The 23,289-nt window shown below is 41.8% G+C and overlaps 1 protein-coding gene across 1 annotated transcript in view; it reads right to left on the bottom strand.

Annotated features, from left to right (window-relative positions):
• Positions 1–23,289, bottom strand: part of MED12L (mediator complex subunit 12L) — a 521,479-nt gene that overhangs the window by 32,735 nt on the left and 465,455 nt on the right. The window contains exon 38 of the mRNA XM_039912671.1: positions 21,201–21,427. Coding sequence (XP_039768605.1) covers positions 21,201–21,427 — 227 coding nt within the window. The remainder of the gene's footprint in view (positions 1–21,200; positions 21,428–23,289) is intronic.

The following is a 23,289-nucleotide window of genomic DNA, read 5'->3' as shown; positions in this document are numbered from 1 at the left end:
ATCCCCTGAAATGAGAAAAATTAGCACTTGATTTATACTTTTCATTAAAGAAATCAGTCTTTGTCATAGTAGCACCACTCGGGGGCAGAAGAAAGCTGCTAAGGAAATAACTAAACATGTGATTTGGGATTTCAGTAATTTAAATGGTATTGGGCAGTAGCACCCATCAACAGGTGAAGAAAAAGCTAATTTATTGGCATCCCCTCCTTCACTCAGACATATCTTCATTACAGTAACAGGTTTGTAGGTAGTTTTGTTTCATAGGTAATTTTAAAAAATGGATGAATGACAAAATAACAATGAATAATCCCCATAGTAATAGCAGTGAGGCTGTTGTCTTCTGAACAGAATAGATATGGACATCAGAAGAGATACAACCATCAGAGCTGGGGAGGGGTGGAGGGAGAAACTGATAAAATAAAGACATCAGGGTCACTGTAACTGCAGAGACCTGGATTCAGGGGTTGAAGAAAGCAAGAGGAAGGGGACCCAAGCAGGAGAAAGATCTGGAAAAGACCAGACACTTTGGGGTCAGAAAGCAGGAAATATGTCTGCTATATTGTACTCTCCTAAGCACTTAGTACAGTGCTATGCACACAGTAAGTGCTCAGTAAATACAAATGGCTGATATAAGCCACCTGGTTTTAGATGCCGTTGAGCCTAGCACCTCCTAGAAGCACTTTGTCCTGGATAGGGTACAAGAAACAGGAGGTCCTGGGAAAGGAGAGTGGAGGAAGGGCCCCAGGAAACAAAGGTAAGGGAGGCCTAGATGACAGTGGGGAAGAGGGCAGAAGATTCACAGGCAAGAGGGCAACAGAAAGGGGAGAAAGGCAGAGCAGATGGAGTGTGATAAAGGAGACAAAGGGTGCAGTAAGAGACAGAGAGGGGGCATAGAAGCCCAAGAAAAGGAGGGTATATGAGAGGAAGGGGACACTGTGAGCTTGTTATGGAGAGGGATTGTCTCTCTCTATTGTGGCATTGTACTTTCCCAAATGCTTAATACAGTGCTCTGCACACAGTAGGCACTCCATAAATACGACTGAATGAATGACAAGGGAGATGCAGGTGACAAATATTTGAATGAGAGAAGAAAACTAGGAGATGGATGAGATGGAAGATGGTGTAGAGAACCTGGATGAAGGTGAAGAGGATGACATATTTTCAAGGCAGAAACTCTGAAAATTAATGCTAGTTCCTTTTATTTAGAAGATGACCTTTCTGTATAGCGACATTTTCAAAATGGAGAACATGCTTAATTAAATGCTCACTGTCTTAATGTAAAGCTGTTCATTTCATTTTCTCCAAATATTGCAAAATTTTAAGCAGTACTACATTACCTTATTTAACACCGCCATGTTTCATGATGGAATTGATTTCTTTCATCGGCACCCCAACCCTCTCTAAAATGACTAGAACAATTTCTCTCAGATTATTTCCATCCCAATTTACATACCATCAGTTCAACCATTTTTCTTGGGCTTCTAATATTTCCAGAAAATATCTCCTGACTTTGTAATTTTCTTTTGTCCAAATTATTCACTTTTCCACTATAGCCCCTCCTCCCAAACCACCCCCAAAACCCTCTGTGCCGGAAAACTCATTATGCAAACTCACCAGTTAGCCAATACAAGCCTAATCTGGACAACTGGAAAGAACAGCTTGCATGATTGAACATAAATGGACATTCAATGAGAGTCAAACTCCTCTTTTTTCCTGTAGTTGGATTTTTTTGAGAACAATCAGTGCCACTCCTGAGTCAGATCCGTGCCCCAACCAGCCCAGTCTTCTGAACTTGACTGTGACAAGAGAATGCACTCTTCTACATCAGTCCTAATGGTTAGGGATAGAGCCTCTGATATCTTAATTTTTGCCTCTATACTCCATCTCCCCCCAATCATAATCCCTTAGTGTCCCCTCATCCAATCACTTCTTGAAGTTGCTGGTATTTTCAGACTTCACAGCAACTACCAATACTTGACCTCCGCTATGTGAAAAAGTGTTTCTGTAGATTTGAAATTGCCATCTTCAATCTTTAGTGAATGTCCTGCACACTGATGTTGAGGGGTACCCCACAATTCTGTGTTTAGCCTGCCCTCATTTTCCACGATTTTATAAACTTCAATTGTCTCCTCAGCTTTATTGATTCATTCAATTGTATTTATTGAGCGCTGTGTGCAGAGCACTCTACCAAGCCCTTGGGAAAGTACAACTTCATAAACAGACACATACCCTGCCCACAATGAGCTTTAATCTTTCCAGACTAAAGAGTTGTAAATTTTTCTGCCTGTCATTATATAGAATCATTCACCTGATTTTACCCAAACCTTCTCCAACTCTGTTCTGCCTTCTGAAAATGCAGGGACCAGACTGCAGGCAGCATTCTAGGTGTGGGCATGTAAGGATGGCAATTCAAATGTAGTGGCAAAACTCTGCCTTTTTCTCTTTCCAGTCCAGGGAAGCAGCATGGCCATTAATGGAAAGAACACGGATGTGGAAGTCAGAAGACCTGAATTTGAATCCTGACCCTGCCAATTACTTGCTGTGTGACCTTGGACAATTCACTTAACTTCCCTGTGCCTCAGTTTCATAATCTCTAAATGGGGTTTAAATACCTGTTCTTCCTCCCACTGATACTAAGAATCCATGAGGGGCAGGAACCGTGTCTGTCTGACCTGATTATCCTGAAGTCTTACCCCAGCACATGGAACACTGCTTGACACAGAGTAACAATAATAACAATAATGATAGTATTTGTTAAGTGCTTACTATGTGCCATGCACTGTTCTAAATGCTGGGGTAGATACAAGGTTAACAGGTTGTCCCATGTGGGGTTCACAGTCTTAATCCCCATTTTAAGTGACTTAACCAAAGTCACTCAGCTGATAAGTGGTGGGGGCAGAATTAGAACCCATGACCTCTGACTCCCAAGCCCTTGCTCTTTCCACTAAGCCATGTTGCTTCCCCATGCTGCTTAACAAATACTAAAATTATTATTATTATGATATTAGTCTATTTCCAAATTAGTTTGGATAATCAGTTTTCTATGGTTAATTTCACTTCCTTGGTAATCTCCCCTCTCTCACACTATTTTGCTCTAACTTTGTATTCCCTTTCATTCTGTATTTGGCATATATCTGCAGATAGGGAGTTTTTTGATGTAATAGCCACTTTCACATGGGTTTGAGAAATAATAATAGATGCCATAGGAATAACTGTGACCAGCCAGCAGACTTAGCTTTCAAAATACCTGGACCTCCAAGCTATTCTCCATCACGTCTGGCTCCTTTCATTAACTGTGCAAAGAGAGAATGCTTCCTCTAAATTAACTTGACCATACCTTCAAAATGACTCTATCGTCTCTAGACTGGAAGGATCAAAAGGTCATTGGCCTTTTGGCTTCCTAACTGGCTGGATCTCCATCTTGCCAAATCCAAAGGCCTTTTACTCCATTGTAGTCCTTCTTGACCCCTTGGCTGCTTTTGATGCTGTTGACCATCTCCTTCTCCTGGAAATATTATCCAACCCTGACTTCACTGACATTGTCCTCTACTGTTTCTCCTTCTCTCTGGCCGCCCATTCTCGGTCTGGGCTTCTCCTCTGCTTTCCAGCCCCTTATTATGGAAGTCCCTCAAGGCCCAGTTCTGGGTCTCCTATTCTCCTTCTACCCCTCCTCCTTTGGAGAACTCATTTGCTCCCATGGCTTCAACTAGCATCACTATGCTGATGACTCCAAAATCTACAACTTAAGTCCTGATATCTCCCCAGTCTCACATTTCCCCCTGCCTTGAGAACATCTCTAATTTGAATGTCCCGCCCTCAAATTTAACATGTCCAAAACAGAACTCCTTATCTTCCCACCAAAGCCCTGTCACCTGACTAGCTTTCCCATCACCGTTCACAGCACCACCATCCTCTGTATCTAAAAAGCCTGGAAGCTTGGTGTTATCCAGTCTGCCACCAAATCCTGTTGCTTCAACCTTCATAACCTTGCTAAAATCTTCCCTTTCCTCACCATCCAAATCGTTACCATGCTAATTAAAGTTCTTATCCTTTCTTACCTTGACTTACCTTGACTTCTGCATCAGGCTCCTTGCTCACCTCCCTGCCTTCTGAATCTCCCTACTCCAGTCCATACTTCACTCTGCTGCCCAGAATATTTTTCTATAAAATTGTTCAGTCCATGTTTCCCTATTCCTCAAGAACCACCAGTGGTTGCCCATCCACCTCTGCATCAAACAGAAACTCCTCACCACCAGCTTTAAAGCTCTGAATCTCCTTGTTCTCTCCCACTTTACCTCCCTGATTTCCTACTATAATCCAGCCCACACACTTCACACCTCTAATGCCAACCTACTCACTCTACCTCGATTTCATCTATGATGCCACTACCATCTTGCTCACATTCTGCTTCTAGTCTGGAACACTCTCTCACTTCATATTCAGTGGACTACCCCTCTCCTCACATTCACAGCCTTATTCAAGGCACATCTCCTCCCGGAGACCTTCCCCAACTAGGTCCTCATTTCCTCTTCTCGCACTCCCTTCTGCATTACCTTTATAATTGGATTTGCACCACTGATTCACCCCTACCTCAACCCCACAGCACTTATGTACATATCTCTAATTTATGTATTCAAATTAGTGTTTGTCTCCTCTAGATTGTGGGCTCTTTGTGGGCAGAGAATATGACCACCTACTCTGTTGCATTGTTCTCTTCCAAGTGCTTAGTACAGTGCTATGCACACAGTAAGTTCTCAATAGAAGTAATATTGATTAAGCGCCTCATGGGGAGGGATCGTATCTACCTACTCAATTGTACTGAAATCTCCCAAGTCCTTTAGTAGAGTGGGTTCTAATCCTGGGTCTGCTGCTTGTTAGCTGTGTGACCTTGGGCAAGTCACTTAACCTCTCTGTGCCTCAGTTACTTCATCTGTAAAATGGGGATGAAGACTGTGAGTCCTACGTGGGACAAGCTACGAGAAGCAGCGTGGCGCAGTGGAAAGAGCACGAGCTTTGGAGTCAGGGCTCATGAGTTCGAATCCCAGCTCTGCCACTTGTCAGCTGTGTGACTGTGGGCAAGTCACTTAACTTCTCTGTGCCTCAGTTCCCTCATCTGTAAAATGGGAATTAAGACTGTGAGCCCCACGTGGGACAACCTGATTCCCCTGTGTTTACCCCAGCGCTTAGAACAGTGCTCTGCACATAGTAAGCGCTTAACAAATACCAACATTATTATTATTATTACAACCTGATTACCTTGTATCTACCCCAGTGCTTAGAACAGTGCTTGGCGCATAGTAAGCACTTAACAAATACCAACACTAATTCATTAATAAAGAGTGGTCTATTCCCAGTAAATGCTCAGTAAATGCCATTGCATGATTACGGGGCAACTTCATTGGCAAAATTTTATCCACTGACTCTCTCAAATATTAAGCAGCTCCCGATCCTAAAGGTTAAACTGAGCAGTGGTACTTGGGTTTGTGAAATTCCTACAGACTTTTCAGGGCACTTGAAAGATATCAAGGATGTCTGCTGTAGCTTTTTAATGAGTTGCTTTTACTCAAGATCATCAGCTTAAGGGCAATGCCTTGAGCAATCAGGCCAAGCAAAATCTATAGGAGTAACTCAAAGAAAACTTTAAATAAAGAGCTGCTAGTCCACAAGGCAGCCACAGAGCCAGGTCTAAGGCTGAGAGAGATGTCAGTGATCAGTTTGGCCTGATCTGGCCAAAGATGAAAAATTATTTCCCTGAAATAATTAATTGATAGCTTTATCACTGGGGATAAAGAGTTCTGCATTCCAATTTAGGTTACAGCTGACACTCAATAATAGAACTTGTACTACTTTGGCATGGCCTATTGGAAAGATCTTGAGCATGGAAGTCCAGAGATCTAGGTCCCACTCCCACCTCTGTCACTTGTTTGTTATGTGACTTTGGGTGAGTCACTTAACCTCTCTGGGCATGAGTTTCCTTTTATGTAAAATGGGGATAAAATACCTATTCTCCCTCCCTCTTAGGCAGTGAGGCCCATGTGGTACAAGAACTGTGTCCAATTTGATTATCTTGTATCCAGCAGAGTGCTTGATGTATGGTAAGCACTTTATAAATGCCACAGTGATTTTGATTATTATTCCATGACTATACCACAAAGCTATGCATTTGGAATTGAAAACAATAACAGATTGAATATGGACATAGATTGCAGTGAAGACCTTTAATTTCCAACAGAGGTGTTTGCAGGAATTGTGTCTACTCTATGGTTCCTTCCTAAGGGCATAGCGCAGTGCTCTGTACATAGTAAATGCTCAATTAATACCACTGATTGAATGATGTTTGGATATGACTGAAAATGCACTAAACTGTGAATTTCATTGTAGGCAGGGAATGTATCTGTTATATTGTTTTGCTGTATTCTTCCAAGTGCTCAGTACCTTACTCTGCACACAGTAAGTGCTCAATAAATACAACTGATTGATTGGCTGATTGATTTCTGACACATACTGAGAAGCAACAGACTTTCACTTACCTAAAGTAAACTTGTCAAATGGTTAAAAATATGATCTCTATGATTGCTGGTCTCAAAAAGACAAAGATTTTATGAGATAATATATAGAACAGCAAAATCATGGATGTATACTGCTTCATTTTGCCTTTTCCCAAATGCTAGACTTCTACCACTAAATAAGTTCTTCCAGAGTAATATCAAACACATCTTCAAAGACAGAGAGGAAGGTAATCCCAATTGTATTTCCTAAATAATTACAGAATCCTTGGGCTTTCAGAATATGGAGACTCTCCAGATCAAATATGGTGACCATTAAAAGTTTTTTAAATACAAATGGTCATTGATGGGTAATTTTTTTCAAATGTTATTCAGCTATAAAAAAAAATCATAGCCAGAGACACTTCTGGGAGAATAAAAATTCCAGAAGCAACCTCTCTTCAGTATATGAATAAATGGAAAGGAAGCAATATAATTTTTTTCCATCATGGAGGAAAAATGATGGAATCTATTATGCATTAAATTGTCTGTGGAACAATTTGATTTATGTAGGTGCTTGTGAATTACACTGTTTTTACTCTATATTGTTGTTGGGTTCAAGTTACCAGTTCATGACTTGATTCAGAAACCTGCAGTTCATTTAAAAGACAACATGCGTTCTTAGCTGGGGCATCAGGTGGTCACACCACAGTCCTGCATGCATGGGATTCGGGCACCAGAGGATCGCCTTTGCATGGGACATACATGAGATGCAATTTTCCTTTTTTTGGTGATTTTGGGGTGTGGGAGATGAGATGGAAAGAGGATTTTCAAAAACCTTTCACCCATCATCAGGTCCATGAAAGCAACATGCCCATGCATGTCTCTCCTTTTGACCGAAACTGCACAGATGTGCCATTCAGACCTCAAGGATGCAGAATTTTTCAAAACCACTTGGGGGATGGAGGTGCATAAAGTAGGTCATGCTAAAAAAAAGCCATGGGCGCAGAAACTACATTGTCTTCTATAGTCTTAGAAATCTTCGATGAGGAAGTGCAGTATTCAAATGCAGGCATTTTCTAAATGACCCAAAGCCTCCCAGACAGCAGTGAGGTGAGTGTGTTAGTTTATCTGCATGCATGCTAACTGGACTGAGGACAGAATCATAGGTTAAACAATATTAAATGGTTTCTTCATTTCTGTGCTTAATAAAAGTGTTGCAAAGGAACAAAAAAAAAAAAATTAATGACAGCAGAGTGGTTACCATTATGTTGTCAAAGCCATCCTGAAGGGTTACAGCAGAGTTACAGAAGTCCTATAGAAAGGGGACATCAAAAAAATGGCAGACAGTACATGTGAAAATATTGATAGCCTGCTTGGATAAATAGCAATTGCTCAGACCATAATACACACGACATGAAACAGCCTCTTTTAACCAATGTCTCTTTGGATCAAGGCTTGGTGACACTTGCTCTGTCGCTCCACGACTCCTTCCCCCAAGTCAGTCAGTGTAAGAGGAATCCCAGCCCTACTTCTCTGCTTGGGATCCACTGGAGCTGCCCAAGATGGGGTCTCCCAACTTTATTGCCTTAGACTCTCCCATGCTCTGCACTCAGTAAATGTTCAACAAATATTCTTGATGGATTGATTTATTGCAGCACAAAGCCCAGCTAGGTGTCCCAGGGGCATTTGGCTGCAGACTATTGATTGTAAGCTCTAGATTGTAAGCTCGTTGTAGGCAGCGAGTGTGTCTGTTATACTGTATTGTACTCTCCCAAGCACTTACTACAGTGCTCTGGACACAGGAAGAGCTCAATAAATATGAGTGACTGACTGACTAAAGTAGGAAGGGGAGAGAAAGACACCAGGGACTGAGTATTGTCTCATGGAACCCTTAGAACCCAGTCCTGGGAGTAAGAAGGACCTGAGTTCTGATCCTGGTTCTGCCACATATCTGCTGTGTGATCTGAAACAATTAAAATAAAGAAAATGGGAAAGCCCCATGAACCCCATGTGGGAAAGGGACTGTGTCCTTGTATCTACCCCAGTGATTAGAACAGTGCTTAGCAAATAGTAAGCGCTTAACAAGTACCACATTATTGTTACTATTATTCCCTTTCTTGGGAACTCTGAGAAATCCTTTTAGATACCACATCACAGTGGCAGGTGAGAGAGAGAGAGAGTGTGTGTGTTTTCGGGAGGGGGAGTGCTCAGAGAGAAGGAAGCTTGAGCCAGGATCCTTAGAAATTGCATTTGGGAGGTCAATATGGAGCCAGAACTATATAGCCTGCATCTCCAAATCACCTTCACATAAAAGCCACTGTTGAGAAAAACTGCCACCCCAAGAATTAAACACCACTGAAGTGCTCCCTCAAACCTTGTTCCTGGGAAAGTGAACAGAGGAGGTGGTCAGTTAAATGAAATTTCTGTAAAATTCTTTCTCTCAAGAGGCAATTCAAAATTGAACACTGTTTGGCCTAATAAGGAGCCCATTGTCAATCCTCACTACTTCCCTGTCCCCCACAAGCCCAGAACAAGGATAGTTTGAACAGTGATGATAGAACAGTAATACATGTTCAGTCAGGACAAATAATTTGCACTCCCAACTGCACACATTCAGACGGAGAAATCATTAGTTATTCTACTGAATGTATATCTACCTTTTCCTATGGCCCTTCTTTCAGAAAACAAACTGATAGCTATATCATCGCTACTGCCTGAATTGTTTTTAAATTCAATCATTTTCATATTTGAACCAGCACTAATCCAAACACCACCCCCAATAAATTCAGACATGGCTAGACAGACCGTGCCTTAGTAGGAAAAAGAGAAAGGGCAAGAAATTTTGAATAAATTATTCATATCTTATATAATATATATAGAATAACAGGATATTAATCACCCGAAAGTTTTAGCACTCAAATAAATCAGAGCTTAGTGACAAAGAAGCTCATTTATTTGTTCTGCAATTATTCTTTTCAGTGTTCTATTTAAGCTTAACTTGTTTGGCGAATTCGAATAGATGCAGCATGGCCTAGTGGAATCCTAGTGGCCTAGGAGTCAGTAGGACCTGGGTTCTAATCCTGGATCCACCATTTGTCTATGTGACTTTGGGCAAGTCATTTAACTTATCTGTGCCTCAGTTATCTCTCTGTAAAATGGGGATTAATACTGTGAGTCCCATGTGGGGCCACAGACTGTGTCTAGCTTGATTAACTTGTATAATATTAATAATAATGTTGGTATTTGTTAAGCGCTTACTATGTGCCGAGCACTGTTCTAAGCGTTGGGGTAGATACAGGGTAATTAGGTTGTTCCACATGAGGCTCACAGTCTTAATCCCCATTTTACAGTGACTTGTCAAAGTCACACAGCTGATAGGTGGCGGAGCGGAGATTAGAACCCATGACCTCTGACTCCTAAGCCTGTGCTTTTTCCACTGAGCCATGCTGCTACCCCAGCGCTTAGTACAGTCCCTGGCATATAGTAAATGCTTAACAAATACCATAAAAAACAAAATTTGATAAAAGATAGACACATATGAATATAGATCTACATCTATAGCTGTCCTACATATTCAAAGAAGACTGAATTATGAGTACTTGTGTTGCTGAAAAGGCCAATGCAGGATCACGGGTCCTGACCAGACAAAAAAGTGGCTCCCCCTTTGCTGTGTTGTCATGCTTAATGTTTGCAACACCTGGCACTCCCTTTTCTGTGCTTCCTTATCTCTCATTCCTTAGAAAGCATTTGCTCCAAGGTAGCCTCTCCTTTACTGATAGCAGTTTGTCTTCCTGGTCTGTCTGCCTCAGGGTTTCTTTCACCATCTCCTTTAAAATAGTTCCTCTGCCCTCTTTGCTTTTAGTTTCCCAATTTCAGCTCTCCTCATAGCAGCTGTTTAGGTCTCCTGCTGTTGTCCAGTCTCTTCATGCACCCAACCAAGTATAGCTGTGTTTAGGCGAACACAGTTTCTATGCTAGGTGACCAACCACATTCCAGAAGTTCCACCGCTTGTGATCTTGTCATTTGATATTGAGTATGGACCGCAAATGCCATTGCTGGAACTCTTCAAGGAACTGAATGTGGTGTCTTTGGGGAATCCAGATCTCATTCTGTACAGAGGTTACTACTGCGTGCAATGAGGGGAAAATGATATGGTGAGGTCCTTTGGGAAAATGAAAGAATGAAGGAAAGGAGAAGTAGAGGGATCAAAGGCGTACAGGAGTTGCTACTATCAAAATGATCAAGATAATACAATAGGAAATATTTTTTACCTAGACTGTGAGAGACTGTGTCCAACCTATCTCCTCCAGTGCTAAGAACAGTCGTGCTTGGCATATAGTAAAGGCTTAACAAATACCAATAATATATATATACACACACACATATATATATATATGTATATATATATATAATTGTATCCAACTCAGTTGGCTTGTACCCACTCCAGTGCTTAGTACAGTGCCTGGCACATAGTAAGTGCTTGACAAATACCATATATATATATTCTGAGGCCACCTGGAGCAAAATTCAACATGTTTGAAGTGGCATAATTGGAAGAGTACCATGCCCATTGAAGAATAAGCTGCAGGTGGCTTACAAGGGTGCTATAATTCTGAGCCCTACAAAGTCTATTTTGGGATTCCCAAACACAAACTCAGATATACTTTCTGGCCTGAAATGACCTCACTGTATTCAGAATCTCAATGGTTGGATTCAGCCTTGTGCCATCAATACTAATCCATCCTGGACATTTAAGTAAACAACTGCGTTTTACAGCCTTGAATCACTATAATCAATCAGTGGTATTTATTGAGTGAGGGCTTACTCTGTGCAGAGCACTCTACTAAATGCTTGGGGAGTACAATACAACTGAGTTGGTAGACACATTCCCCACCCACAAGGAACTTACAGCCTAGTAGGGGAAACAGACATCACTATAAATGAATAAATTAATTAAGGATATGTACATAAGTGCTGTAGAGCTAAAGGTGGGGAGAATGTCAAGTGTTTAAAGGGCATGACTTCAAGTGCTTAGGTGATACAGAAGGGAGAGGAACTAGACAAAAAGAAGGCTTAATCAGGAAAGGCCCCGTGGAGATGTGATTTTAATGAAGTAAAGTAGCTTTTTTTGTCAAAATATCACATGTCCACATGATAGCACAATCTATTAGAAATATTCATCTATTATAGGCTTTCTAGTGCAATTTTTCAAATGATGAAAAAAAAGTCACGATGCACATTAATGCAAATGGTCATCTGAGTGCTATTTAGTAAAGTCTTCAAGACTGAACAGAATCACTTAGCATTCATGGTGCTTTGATTCACAGAGGGTTATTATACACATACACAAACATCCATGAATGCACATAGTTCTATGAACACTCTATTCTTCTGGAATACAACCATGTTTATTCAAAATTTACTACATGGAGTCAGCTGGGAGAAGGTATTATGTCCATTAACTCAACTGTACTTTAAACTCTAAGCTTCTTATGATCAGGGAATACGTCTGCTAACTCTGTTGTACTGTCCTCTCCCAAGCACTTAGTAACAGCTCAATAAATACCATTCATTGATTGTAATCCCCCAAAGGCTTAGCACAGTGCATTGCAGAGTAAGCGCTGAATATTATTCCTTGACTGGAATAATAAACAATAAATTTATTCCTAATAATAAATATTATTCCTTGCTACTAGAGAATGACTCAGGAACCAGGAGGGAGCAGGAATAGCTCTGAGGTAAGATTTCTCATTTGAAAAGCACTGCTTATCTTGCTGATTGGGCCTCATTCCAAAGGATCCTGGGAAATGTCCACCTCTAACCTCTGGCAAATGTATCTCCGAGCAATAGGGGCAACAAGAATGCATGGCTACTTCTTTGTTAGTCCCTTTGACCTCAGCTCCAAAACTAATGAGGTCTGAACATTTTCAATCAGACCCTGCCCCAGTACTTATTTCAGTGGGAAAGTGACTCCAGGGCCTTGAGGAGGGAACTCTACGGAGCCAGCCCAAGGAAATGGACATAGAAACTGGCATTCGCCAAAAAGACAGAGAGTGAGCTGGCTGACCTCCCAGGGAAACTAAATGAAGCATAGCTGTGGGCTAACGGAAAACATTCATTCATTCATTTAATTGTATTTATTGAGTGCTTACTGTGTGCAGAGCACTGTACTAAGTGCTTGGAAAGTACAATTCGGCAACAGATAGGGACTCTCTACGCAACAACGGGTTCACAGACTAGAAAAGTAACCCCTGGATTGATGTTCCACAAAAGAACCAGATTATGGATCAGTGTGGTCTCGTAGTAAGAGCATGGGCCTGGGAGTCAGAAGGCCCTGGGTTCTAATGCTGGCTCCACCACTTGTCTGCTGTGTAACCTTGGGCAAGTCACTTCATTTCTCTGTGCCTCAGTTACTTCATCTGTAAAGTGGCAATTAAGACTGTGAGCCCCATGTAGAACAGGGTCTGTGTTCAATCTGATTTGCTTGTATCCGCTCTAGTGTTTAGGAGAGTGCCTGGCACGCTGTAAGTGATTTAAAAATACCACAGTTATTATTCTGGCCTATAACTTTTGTAGAATTTGCAACCCTTAACTAAGAAAATACTGGCTGGCTCTTTATACCCAAAGTATATACCTATGTAATCTGTATGGGGGGACACTACTGACTCAATGCTTTGCTCTCCCTGTTGCAAATCTCAGCAACCAGACTCTGGGGGTGCAAAACTGTCCAGCTGAAGCTGGAACTCATTCAAAGAGAGGACCCCAGCAATGGAAAGAACGAACAGATGGAGAAAGAGGTAGAAAACAGGAAAAAAAGAAAAGGCCAGCATAGTCTGGCAAACTGTAAAATGAAATGTGTGGATAGGGAGGCTTCCTTCCCTTTGCCCGATAAGTGGCTTCTCTTCTCTTTTCTCCATCAACTAAGTTGATGGAGTAGTGCTCCATCAACTAATTGCAATATTCTGTGAATATTTCTGTCAGACTTCCAAGTCATTTATTCATTCATTCATTCAATAGTATTTATTGAGTGCTTACTACGTGCAGAGCACTGTACTAAGCACTTGGAATGTACAATTCAGCAACAGATAGAGACAATCCCTGCCCAATAATGGGATCAAAGTCTAAACGGGGGAGACAGCCAGCAAGGCAAAACAGAACAAAACAAAACAATTCATCAAGATAAACAGAATCATGGAGATATACACCTCATTAACAAAATAAATAGGGTAATAAATAATATATACAAATAAGCACAGTACTGAGGGATGGGGAAGGAGGAAGAGCAGAGGGCGGGGGGGGAGAGGGGAGGAGAAGCAGAGGGAAAGGGGGGGCTCAGTCTGGCGCATGGGCAGGGAACATGTTCCGTGATTCTGTTGTACTTCCCAAGCACTTACTACAGTTCACAGTACTTAGTAAGCACTCAATAACTACCATTACTACTACTTAGAGAAGCACCGTGGCTCAGTGGAAAGAGGCCGGGCTTGGGAGACAGAGGTCGTGGGTTCTAATCCAGGCTCCGCCTCTTTTCAGCTGTGTGACCTTGGGCCAGTCACTTAACTTCTCTGGGCCTCAATTCCTTCATCAGGAAAATGGGGATGAAGACTGTGAGCCCCACGTGGGACAACCTCCTTACCTTGTATCAACCCCAGTGCTTAGAATAGTGCTTGGCACATAGTAAGCACTTAACAAATACCAACATTATTAAACATCATTATTATTATTACTCAATAAATACGATTGTGAGATTTTGTCCAGAAGCTCCAGTTTTAGTCACATCAAGCATCTAAGAACCGTTCACTGGCATCTCCATCACCTACGGTTAGGGCAGCACACCACCAACAAGCTTCTGTTGGGTGGAACCCGAGAAGAATGGATGACAACAGGAAACGAGTCTGCAGCGGTATTAACTGTAAGGGGGGCATAGGTAAATTGGGAAGGCAGAATAAATGATTTAAAGTCATAGTAATAGTAAAGTGCTAAGCACTTACTGTATGCCAAGTACCATACTAAGCAATGGGAGAAAGTTTACAGGTGGGGACTTCAACGAGGTCCCTGTTCCCTGAATGGCTCACAGTCTAAAAGCGAAACACAATCTAAGACTATGTGACACAGCAGTGGACCTTTGGGAAATGGGTCCCCAAGAAAGACCAACATTGCAGGTAGAAAGCAGGAAGGGAGGGGTCTGACTCCTTGAGAAAGGCTGGGAAAAGATTTGGATGTCAAGAGGCAGGCTCAAGATCAAAGATGAGACCTGCAAAAGAACAAACACATTAGCGCAGCAGGTATCTGTCCTTATGAAGAAACAGGATGATCCGTGCTCCAGCATAGGGACCTCAACTATTTTCTTTATGTGGATGACACCCCAGTCTATATCTTCTTCCCTGTACTCTCTCCCTCCCTCTAGGATCGCATCTCCACCTGTCTTCAGGACACCTCCACCTGGATGTCCGCCAGCCACCTAAAACTCAACATGTCCAAGACAGAGCTCCTTATCTTCCCTCCCAAACCCTGTCCTCTCCCTGACTTTCCCATCACTGTAGATGGCACTACCATTCTTCCCGTCTCACAAGCCCACAACCTTGATGTCATCCCTGACTCTGTTCTCTCATTCACCCCACACATCCAATCTGTCACCAAAACCTGCCAGTCTCACCTTCATGACATTGCCAAGATCCACCCTTTCCTCTCCATCCAAACCGCTATCACGTTATTACAACTACTCATCCTATCCCGACTGGATTACTCCATCAGCCTCCTTTCTGACCTCCCAACGTCCTGTCTCTCCCCACTTCAATCTATACTTCTCTTGCTGCCCGGATTATCTTTCTACAGAAACGTTCTGAGCAGGTCACCCCCCCCTCAAAAATCTCCAGCAAAAACACCTCACTATTGGTTTCAAAGCTCTCCAACACCTTGCCCCCTCCTATGTCACCTCCCTTCTCTCCTTCTACAGCCCAGCCCACACACTCCACTCCTCTGGCGCTAACCTTCTCACTCTACCTCATTCTCCACCTGTCTTGCCGTCGACCCCTGGCCCACACAGTAAGCTCTCAATAAATACAACTGAATGAATATGGACATTGGAGGGGGGACGAGTAGGAGGCTGGGAGACCAGCAAGGAGGTTAATGCTAGATACCCTCAGATTCCCACAGTATTTATGTGTATGTCTTCCATAACATTATTTAAGTACTAACTCATATATTCTCCAACTTTCTTTCTCATCCTATCTCTAAATTAATGTAGTATCTGTTGAACTGTAAGCTCTTTGAGGGTAAAGATAATGTCTATTAGTTCTATTTCATTCTCCCAATTGCTTAACACCGAAAGTGCTAAATAAATACTATTGACTGACTGAAAAGAATATATTTTAAGCAATGCAAAAAATTTGAAAGGATTAACTCTAAGCTTGGGCAAGATTTCCAAGTATTTTTCCCTCTGAAACTTTTAGTAAACTGACTGATTTCAGTGAGCACATCAACCATAAATTTTACCTGAGCAAATTTCTCCACGAACCTTAGATTTGGCAGCACAGATATTAGTTTAAAGCAGCAGATACACAACTGGCCATTTGTTTAGCACCTTTATTCCTAAGAACTCAAAAACTCATTCATTCATTCAATCATATTTATTGACACTTACTGTGTGCAAAGCACTGTACTAAGTGTCTGGGACAATACAATACAACAACCAACAGACACATTCCCTGCCCACAAAGAGCTCTACCGCATAACATACAAGCATACGGTTGGCTTCATTCATTAACTGAGTTCACTAAGTCATGAATTGCCTTTGGGGTTTTAATGCCAGGTGTCTTGCATTATATTCCAGGGATCAACTCCCAACACTGCAGACTTTTCTTGGTTCCTCCATGGAAAATGGCGATGGGCCATTTCTAAATAAACCAGGGAATGTTTACTTTGTTAGAATTGCAGTTCATCAACTCCCCATTGACTAATAAACCAGTGGTAAGAAAATAGTACATATGACAGTCTAATTATTCACGAATGCCCAGAATGCCTTGCAGCTGCCGGCTGGATTGCCTTTTTCAAGCGGGCTTCAGATGCAAGGTAAGGTAACATATTTCAGATCATTTATCAGTAGCAATTGTCGCTATTGATAAATGACCTCATATCTTTTCTTACAATGCTAGGTTCCTAGCCCCGGTTAAGGATGGCTGAAAGACTAGGGTTTTAAATGATCTGGACTTGACTTTCAGCAGAAATCCTGGGGTTTAAAGGAGGCAAGAATTGTTTTATGGCAATGAAATCTCAAGTTTGTACATTTGTCCTGGGGGTGGAAGGAAAGAGAGAGTACCTGTGATTTCGGAGGGGTTGAAGGAATTTTGTCTGACATTTCTGCAGTTCCCAAGATGCCCTCATGGGTAAAATGTCAGTAATTTATAATCACAAGCATCAGCCAATGATATTTACTGAGTGCTTACTATATTTAGAACACTGTATGAAGCACATGTGAGCTTGTTTGGGTTCACGTGAAGGGAATGGATCTCACTGGAAACTTGGAAGCCCACTACCTGATTAATCAGGGGGCAGCGTGGCTCAGTGGAAAGAGCCTGGGCTTAGGAGTCAGAGGTCATGGGTTTGAATCCCAGCTCTGCCACTTGTTAGCTGTGTGACTTTGGGCAAGTCACTTCACTTCTCTGTGCCTCAGTGACCTCAACTGTAAAATGGAGATTAAGACTGTGAGCCTCATGTGGGACAACCTGATTACCCTGTATCTACCCCAGGGCTTAGAACAGTGCTCTGCACATAGTAAGTGCTTACCAAATACCAATATTATTATTATTATTAGTCAAATAATCATTCATTCATTCAATTGTATTTATTGAGTGCTTACTGGGTGCAGAGCACTGTACTAAGTGCTTGGAAAGTACAATCTGGCAACAGATAGAGATGATCCCTACCCAACAATGGGCTCACAGTCTAATAATAATAATAATAGTTATTATTATTATGGTATTTGTTAAACACTTACTATGTGCCAGGCACTGTACTAAGCACTGGGGTAGCTACAGGGAAATCGGGTTGGACACAGTCCCTGTCCCACGTGGGGCTCATAGTTTCAAACCCCATTTGACAGATGAAGTAACTGAGGCATGAAGAAGTAAAGTGACTTGCCCAAAATAACACAGCAGAGGGGTGGCGGGGCCAGGATTATAAAACCATGACCTTTTGAATCCCAGGCCCTGGCTCCATTCACTACACCATGCTGTTTCAGTTAAAACAATCAACAGTGGTCATTGAGTTCTTATTGTATGCAGGCACTGTACTAAGCCTCTGGGAGAATACAATAAGGGTAATACGCATCATTCCTGCCCTCAAGGAGCTAACAATTTAGATGGACTGGGGAAGGACGCACAAAAAGAAATTACAGATTGGAGTAAAGCAGTTGGAGTTAACTTGGGAAGCAGTTGGAGTTCACTTAAGTGTTGCTGAGGGTCAGTGAGTAACCAAGTGCTTAGGTCAAGTGGAAATGTTGCACTGGCAATAGTGGGAGGAAATAGGTGGGGAGAGGAGAGATCAATGAGGGAAAGCTTCTTCTTGGAAGAGTTGTGATTTCAGAAGGGCCTTGAATCCGGGGAAAAAGTGTTGTTCAAGCCAGGAAGGGAAAAGGGAAGGTACAGGCAAGAAGTCAGAGGTGAGAGAGAAAGAGGCGTGGTGAGCAGGTTGGCTTGAAGCAGCAGAAAGGTATATATTTGCTTTTCTTAATTTACATATACATTCAATTTTCTCAAAACACATGTTTTCATCAGCTATATGATGCACACCTATTTGTATAGACCATGATGTTGTAGCAGAAGAAACAGTTGATTGACAGTTGGTCAGTCAAGGTCTATGCACTTTAATGTGAGCTTTCATCAAGAATGTAACCCTTATGAGGCAAGGAATGTGCCTACCAGTTGTATTGTACTCTCCAAAGCACTTAGTACAGTACTCTGCACATAGTAAGTGTTCAATAAATACGAGTGATTGAATATGGGAGAATTGAGTGTATGGAGATTCATGCCACCAGCCTCTGAAAATGGCTTTCAATGTTTGGCCTCACAAGAATGTAGGTACTTTCAAGCGCAATTACATGATACCATGTTTTACTTCAGCATCACCAGGAGGGGTACTAGGAATAAATCAATCATTTTTATTGAGGGGTTACCGTGTACAGGGCACTGTACTGAATGCTTGGGAGAGTACAATAAAACAATATAACAGATACACTCCCTGCCCACAACGAGTTTACAGATTACTGTACTCTCCTTAGTGATCCGAAAAGTGCTCTGCACAAAGTTAGCGCTCAATAAATGCCATTGATTAATTGCTAAATATTAATCTCCTAAAAGGTAATCTTTGTTTTAAATATCTTCACAGTATTCTCCTCCCCAATTCAGGTATAAAATATACAAGAAACATGGCCAAGATATACAAAAAATTTCAACGGAATGTCTTTAAATGCCAGCTTTTTTTAAAAGGGGAAAAAAATAATGAACTGTGACACGCTTAAGATTTCACACAGTCATAATATCATTCATTTTCCTGTCCAAGCACCTCAAAAGTCTTTTAGGCACCCACTGCCTTCAATTCCTGTCCTTCAATGTCTTCCTGATCCACTGTAATCCAATTATCAGCTCATTTAGAAAGCAATTGTTTTGGATAGACATGCCAAGAGCACTCAGCTGTGCTGTTTGAAACATAACTGAACACCTTGTCCTTGATTCTTCTAAATCTTACTGGTGAAACATATTTAAAAGTTTTGTCTTACCCAAATCCTAAAATTAGACAAAGCTTCAAGACACAAAATAAAATCCTCAATGAATCATAATTCTATTTAGGCAAAGAAAAAATTGCCCCTTTAGTTTTATTTGTCCATTAATCCCTTTAAATTCAAATAATTGTCAAAGAGTCTCAAAATCACATGAGTCAAATCCCTGGGCTGAGGCATTATTTTGTGGAGGTTTCCATACATCAATTTAACTTACTCTTATTCTCATTTATTCTTACTTATTCTTCTCACTATACAATTTCAAATATCGCTCATATTTATTGGGCATAAGTGATATCTTTCAAGTGATATGTGATATCTTTCATTATTTGGATGCATTGAAAATGATTTAAAAAGTACACTATTTGAACACTTTGAATCCATCAAAGGCCAATCTCAATGGGTTGTTTTTTTCAATTAGTGAATGAATGGTATTTATTGAGCACTTATGGTTTGAAGAGCACAGTTCTAAAATCTTGGGAAACTACAGTACATAGAGTCCAAAGTCAGGTTCCCTGCCTACAAGGAGCTTCTGCCCAATCTTGCTTCTGCCCCTTCGTTACACGGTAACTGTCCTCTCAAAGGTCACCAATAATCACCTTCTTGCCAAATCCAGTGGTCCCTACTCCATCCTGATCCTCCTCAACCTTATTCCATCCTAATCCTCCTTGACTGCTCAGCAGCCTTGGATGCTGTGGATCACTCCCTTCTGAAAACATTAGCTAATCTTATTTTAGAGTCAATGACACTGTCCTCCCCTGGTTCTCCTCCTATCTCTCTGGCCACTCCATCACACTTTCTTTCACAGACTCCTCTGTTTCTCACCCTCTGAAAGCAGGGGTCCCTAAAGACTCAGTTTGGGGTTCTCTTCTATTCTCCATCTATACCCATTCCCTTGGAGAACTCATTCACTACCATGGCTTCAACTACCTTCTCTATGTGGAAGATTTCCAAGTCTAGGTCTTCAGTCCTGATTTCTCTCCCTCTCTGCTGTTTCATATTTACTCCAGGCTTCAGGACTTCTCTACTTGGATATCCCGCTGACACCTCCAATTTAACAAGCCTAAAACAGAACTCCTCATCTTCCCACCCAAACCCAGTCCTCCCTCTGACTTTCCTATCACTGTGGACAGGACCACCATCCTCCCTTCTCATAAGCCCATAACCTTGCTGTTATGCTCAACTCATCTCCCTCATTCAATCCACAACAATCCATCACCAAATCCTGTCAGTTCTACCTTTACACCATCAATCAATCAAATTCAATGAGGGCTTACTATGTGCAGACATTGTACTAAGCCCTTGGGAGACTGCAATATAACCGAGTCTCTACACATGTCCCTTGCCCATAAGGAACTTACAGTCTAGAGGGGGAAACAGACATTAAGATGAATTATGAATATGCACATAAGTGATCTGGGGTGAGGGCTGGGTGAATATCAAGGGTTTCAAGGATACAAATCCAAGAACAAGGCTGAAACAGAAGGAAGAGGGAGAAGGGGAAATGAGGGTTTAGAGGGCAAGCCTCTTGGAGGAGTTGTGATTTTAAATTTACGAACTCTAATTGATTTGCAGTTTAGGGATTATAGCCTCAGGGAGTCATAGCATCCCTGTTTTGCCAAAAGGAAGTACGATTTTCATTCACGCACACCCATATGAATATCCACTTGGGACACTCCCAACTGAAAGTTGTTATTTTCACCCTAAAAGCTCCCTACTTCATATGGGCTATGTGGTGTGTTTTGTCAGATGTACATTTAGGTTCTGGAATCCTTACAGACATTAACAGATACTTATCGAAGAGTAGATGGTAAGGCAGTTCATATATACACCCATAGATAAACTAAAAGAAAGGACGTATTTGACACAAGCATGAACACATCCCTGGCTAGGAGAGAAACGGAGCTTTAGAAGATTCTATGTTTTGGGTTGGGACTGACCTGCTGAAAAGGTCTTGTCTGGGCTTGCTGCCTGAGAAGTCGCTGCTGCTGTTGTTGCTGCTGCTGCTGCTGCAGAAGTTTCATCTGCAGCAACTGCTGCTGGGACGTGAGGGCATGCAGGGTGGGTGGCTGCATCATGGTGCCAGATCGCCTCTGCAGCATGTTCGAGAGGGCTTGCTTTGTGTTTGTGGGCACAAATGATCCAGAAGGATCCAGTCTGGAGCCACCTGAAGGGAAAAATGAAAATCACAGAAATAAAAAGATTTTAAAAGTCTGAAGCCCATATAACTGTGTCAAGCCACAGTCCAAACTACTAGGAACGCAAGCTTCTGTTTCCTAAAGTTCAGAATCTCCATGGAGCTTATCGGCCGAGTTGCCGGAGACAAATTTGAACCTCGTGGGGCTGGAGAGCTTTAGCCATATCAAATAGCTTAGGTGAAAAATGTGCTTGTTGGAAAAGCTGGGAAGGTGTTTGAGATTTTCAAAAATATTTTTTTTTGGTAGATGAAACGATTTTCACCAAAGCCACGGATTGCTTTTTATTTAAGAAATCAGAAATTGGATAAGGAAGTCTTCTCCAAATGCATTTTCTTTTATCTGAGCCACCTACCATTGATCATAAAACTTCAAATATTTGATGGGTTCAAGCTGCCACAACTCAGTGGATGAGTTCTGCAAGACCTGTGAGAAGTAGAAGCAGTGTTGCCTAGTATAAAGAGCACAGGCTTATGATTCAGAGCACCTGGTTCTAATCCTGGCTTCTACACTTGCCTGCTCTGTGACCTTGGCCAAGATACTTAACCTATTTGGGTCTGTTACCTCACCTGTAAAAAGAGGTTTATGACTGTGAGTTTTGTGTGGGACAAGGACTGTATCAAACTTAATTAGCTTGATATCAATCATATTTATTGAGAGCTTACTGTGTGCAGAGCACTGTACAAACCACATTCTAATCCCTACTCCACCACCTGTCAGCTGTGTGACTTTGGGCAAGTCACTTAACTTCTCGGTGCCTCAGTTACCTCATCTGTAAAATGGGGATTAACTATGAGCCTCACGTGGGACAACCTGATTACCCTGTATCTACCCCAGCGCTTAGAACAGTGCTGTGCACATAGTAAGCGCTTAACAAATACCAATATTATCATTACAACAAAATATAACAGACACATTCCCTGCCCACAATGAGCTTACATTCTAGAAGGGGTGTAACATACCTGTAATTTATATGTTTATATTAATGTCCGTCTCCCCTCTAGACTGTAAGCTCATTGTGGGCAGAGAATTTGTCTGTTATATTGTAATAATAATAATAATAATGTTGGTATTTATTAAGCGCTTACTATGTGCCGAGCACTGTTCTAAGCACTGGGGTAGATACAGGATAATCAGGTTGTCCCATGTGCGGCTCACAGTCTTAATCCCCATTTTAAGATGAGGGAACTGAGGCACAGAGAAGTAAAGTGACTTGCCCACAATCACACAGCTGCCAAGTGGCAGAGCTGGGATTCGAACCCATGACCTCTGACTCCCAAGCCCGGGCTCTTTCCACTGCACCACACTGCTCTCCTAAGTGCTTAGTACAGTGTTCTACACATAGGAAAAACTCAATAACTATGATTGAGACAGACATTAATATAAAAAAAATTACAGATATGTACATAGGTGGGGTGGGTTAATAGATGGAGAAAGTCAGGGTGATGCAGAAGGGAGTGAAATGAGAAAATGAGGGTTTAGTCAGGAAAGCCCTGTGGAAGGAGATGTGCCTTCAATAAGCCTTTGAAGGTGGGGAGATGATTGTCTATCGGATATTGAGAGGGAGGGCGTTCCAGGCCTGAGGCAGGATGTGGGTGAAAGTTTGGTGAGAAGATAGATGAGATCAAGGTACACTGAGTCGATTAGACTGTAAGCCCGTCAAAGGGCAGGGACTGTCTCTATCTGTTACCAATTTGTACATTCCAAGCGCTTAGTACACTGCTCTGCACATAGTAAGTGCTCAATAAATACTATTGAATGAATGAGTAGGCTGGCATTAAAGGAGTGAAGTGTGTAGGTTGGGATGCAGTAGGAGAGTAGCAAGGTGAGTTAG

Source organism: Ornithorhynchus anatinus, chromosome 1 (assembly GCF_004115215.2).
Source record: "Ornithorhynchus anatinus isolate Pmale09 chromosome 1, mOrnAna1.pri.v4, whole genome shotgun sequence".
Taxonomy (NCBI): Eukaryota; Metazoa; Chordata; class Mammalia; order Monotremata; family Ornithorhynchidae; genus Ornithorhynchus; species Ornithorhynchus anatinus.
This window is presented reverse-complemented; position numbering and strand designations above follow the sequence as displayed.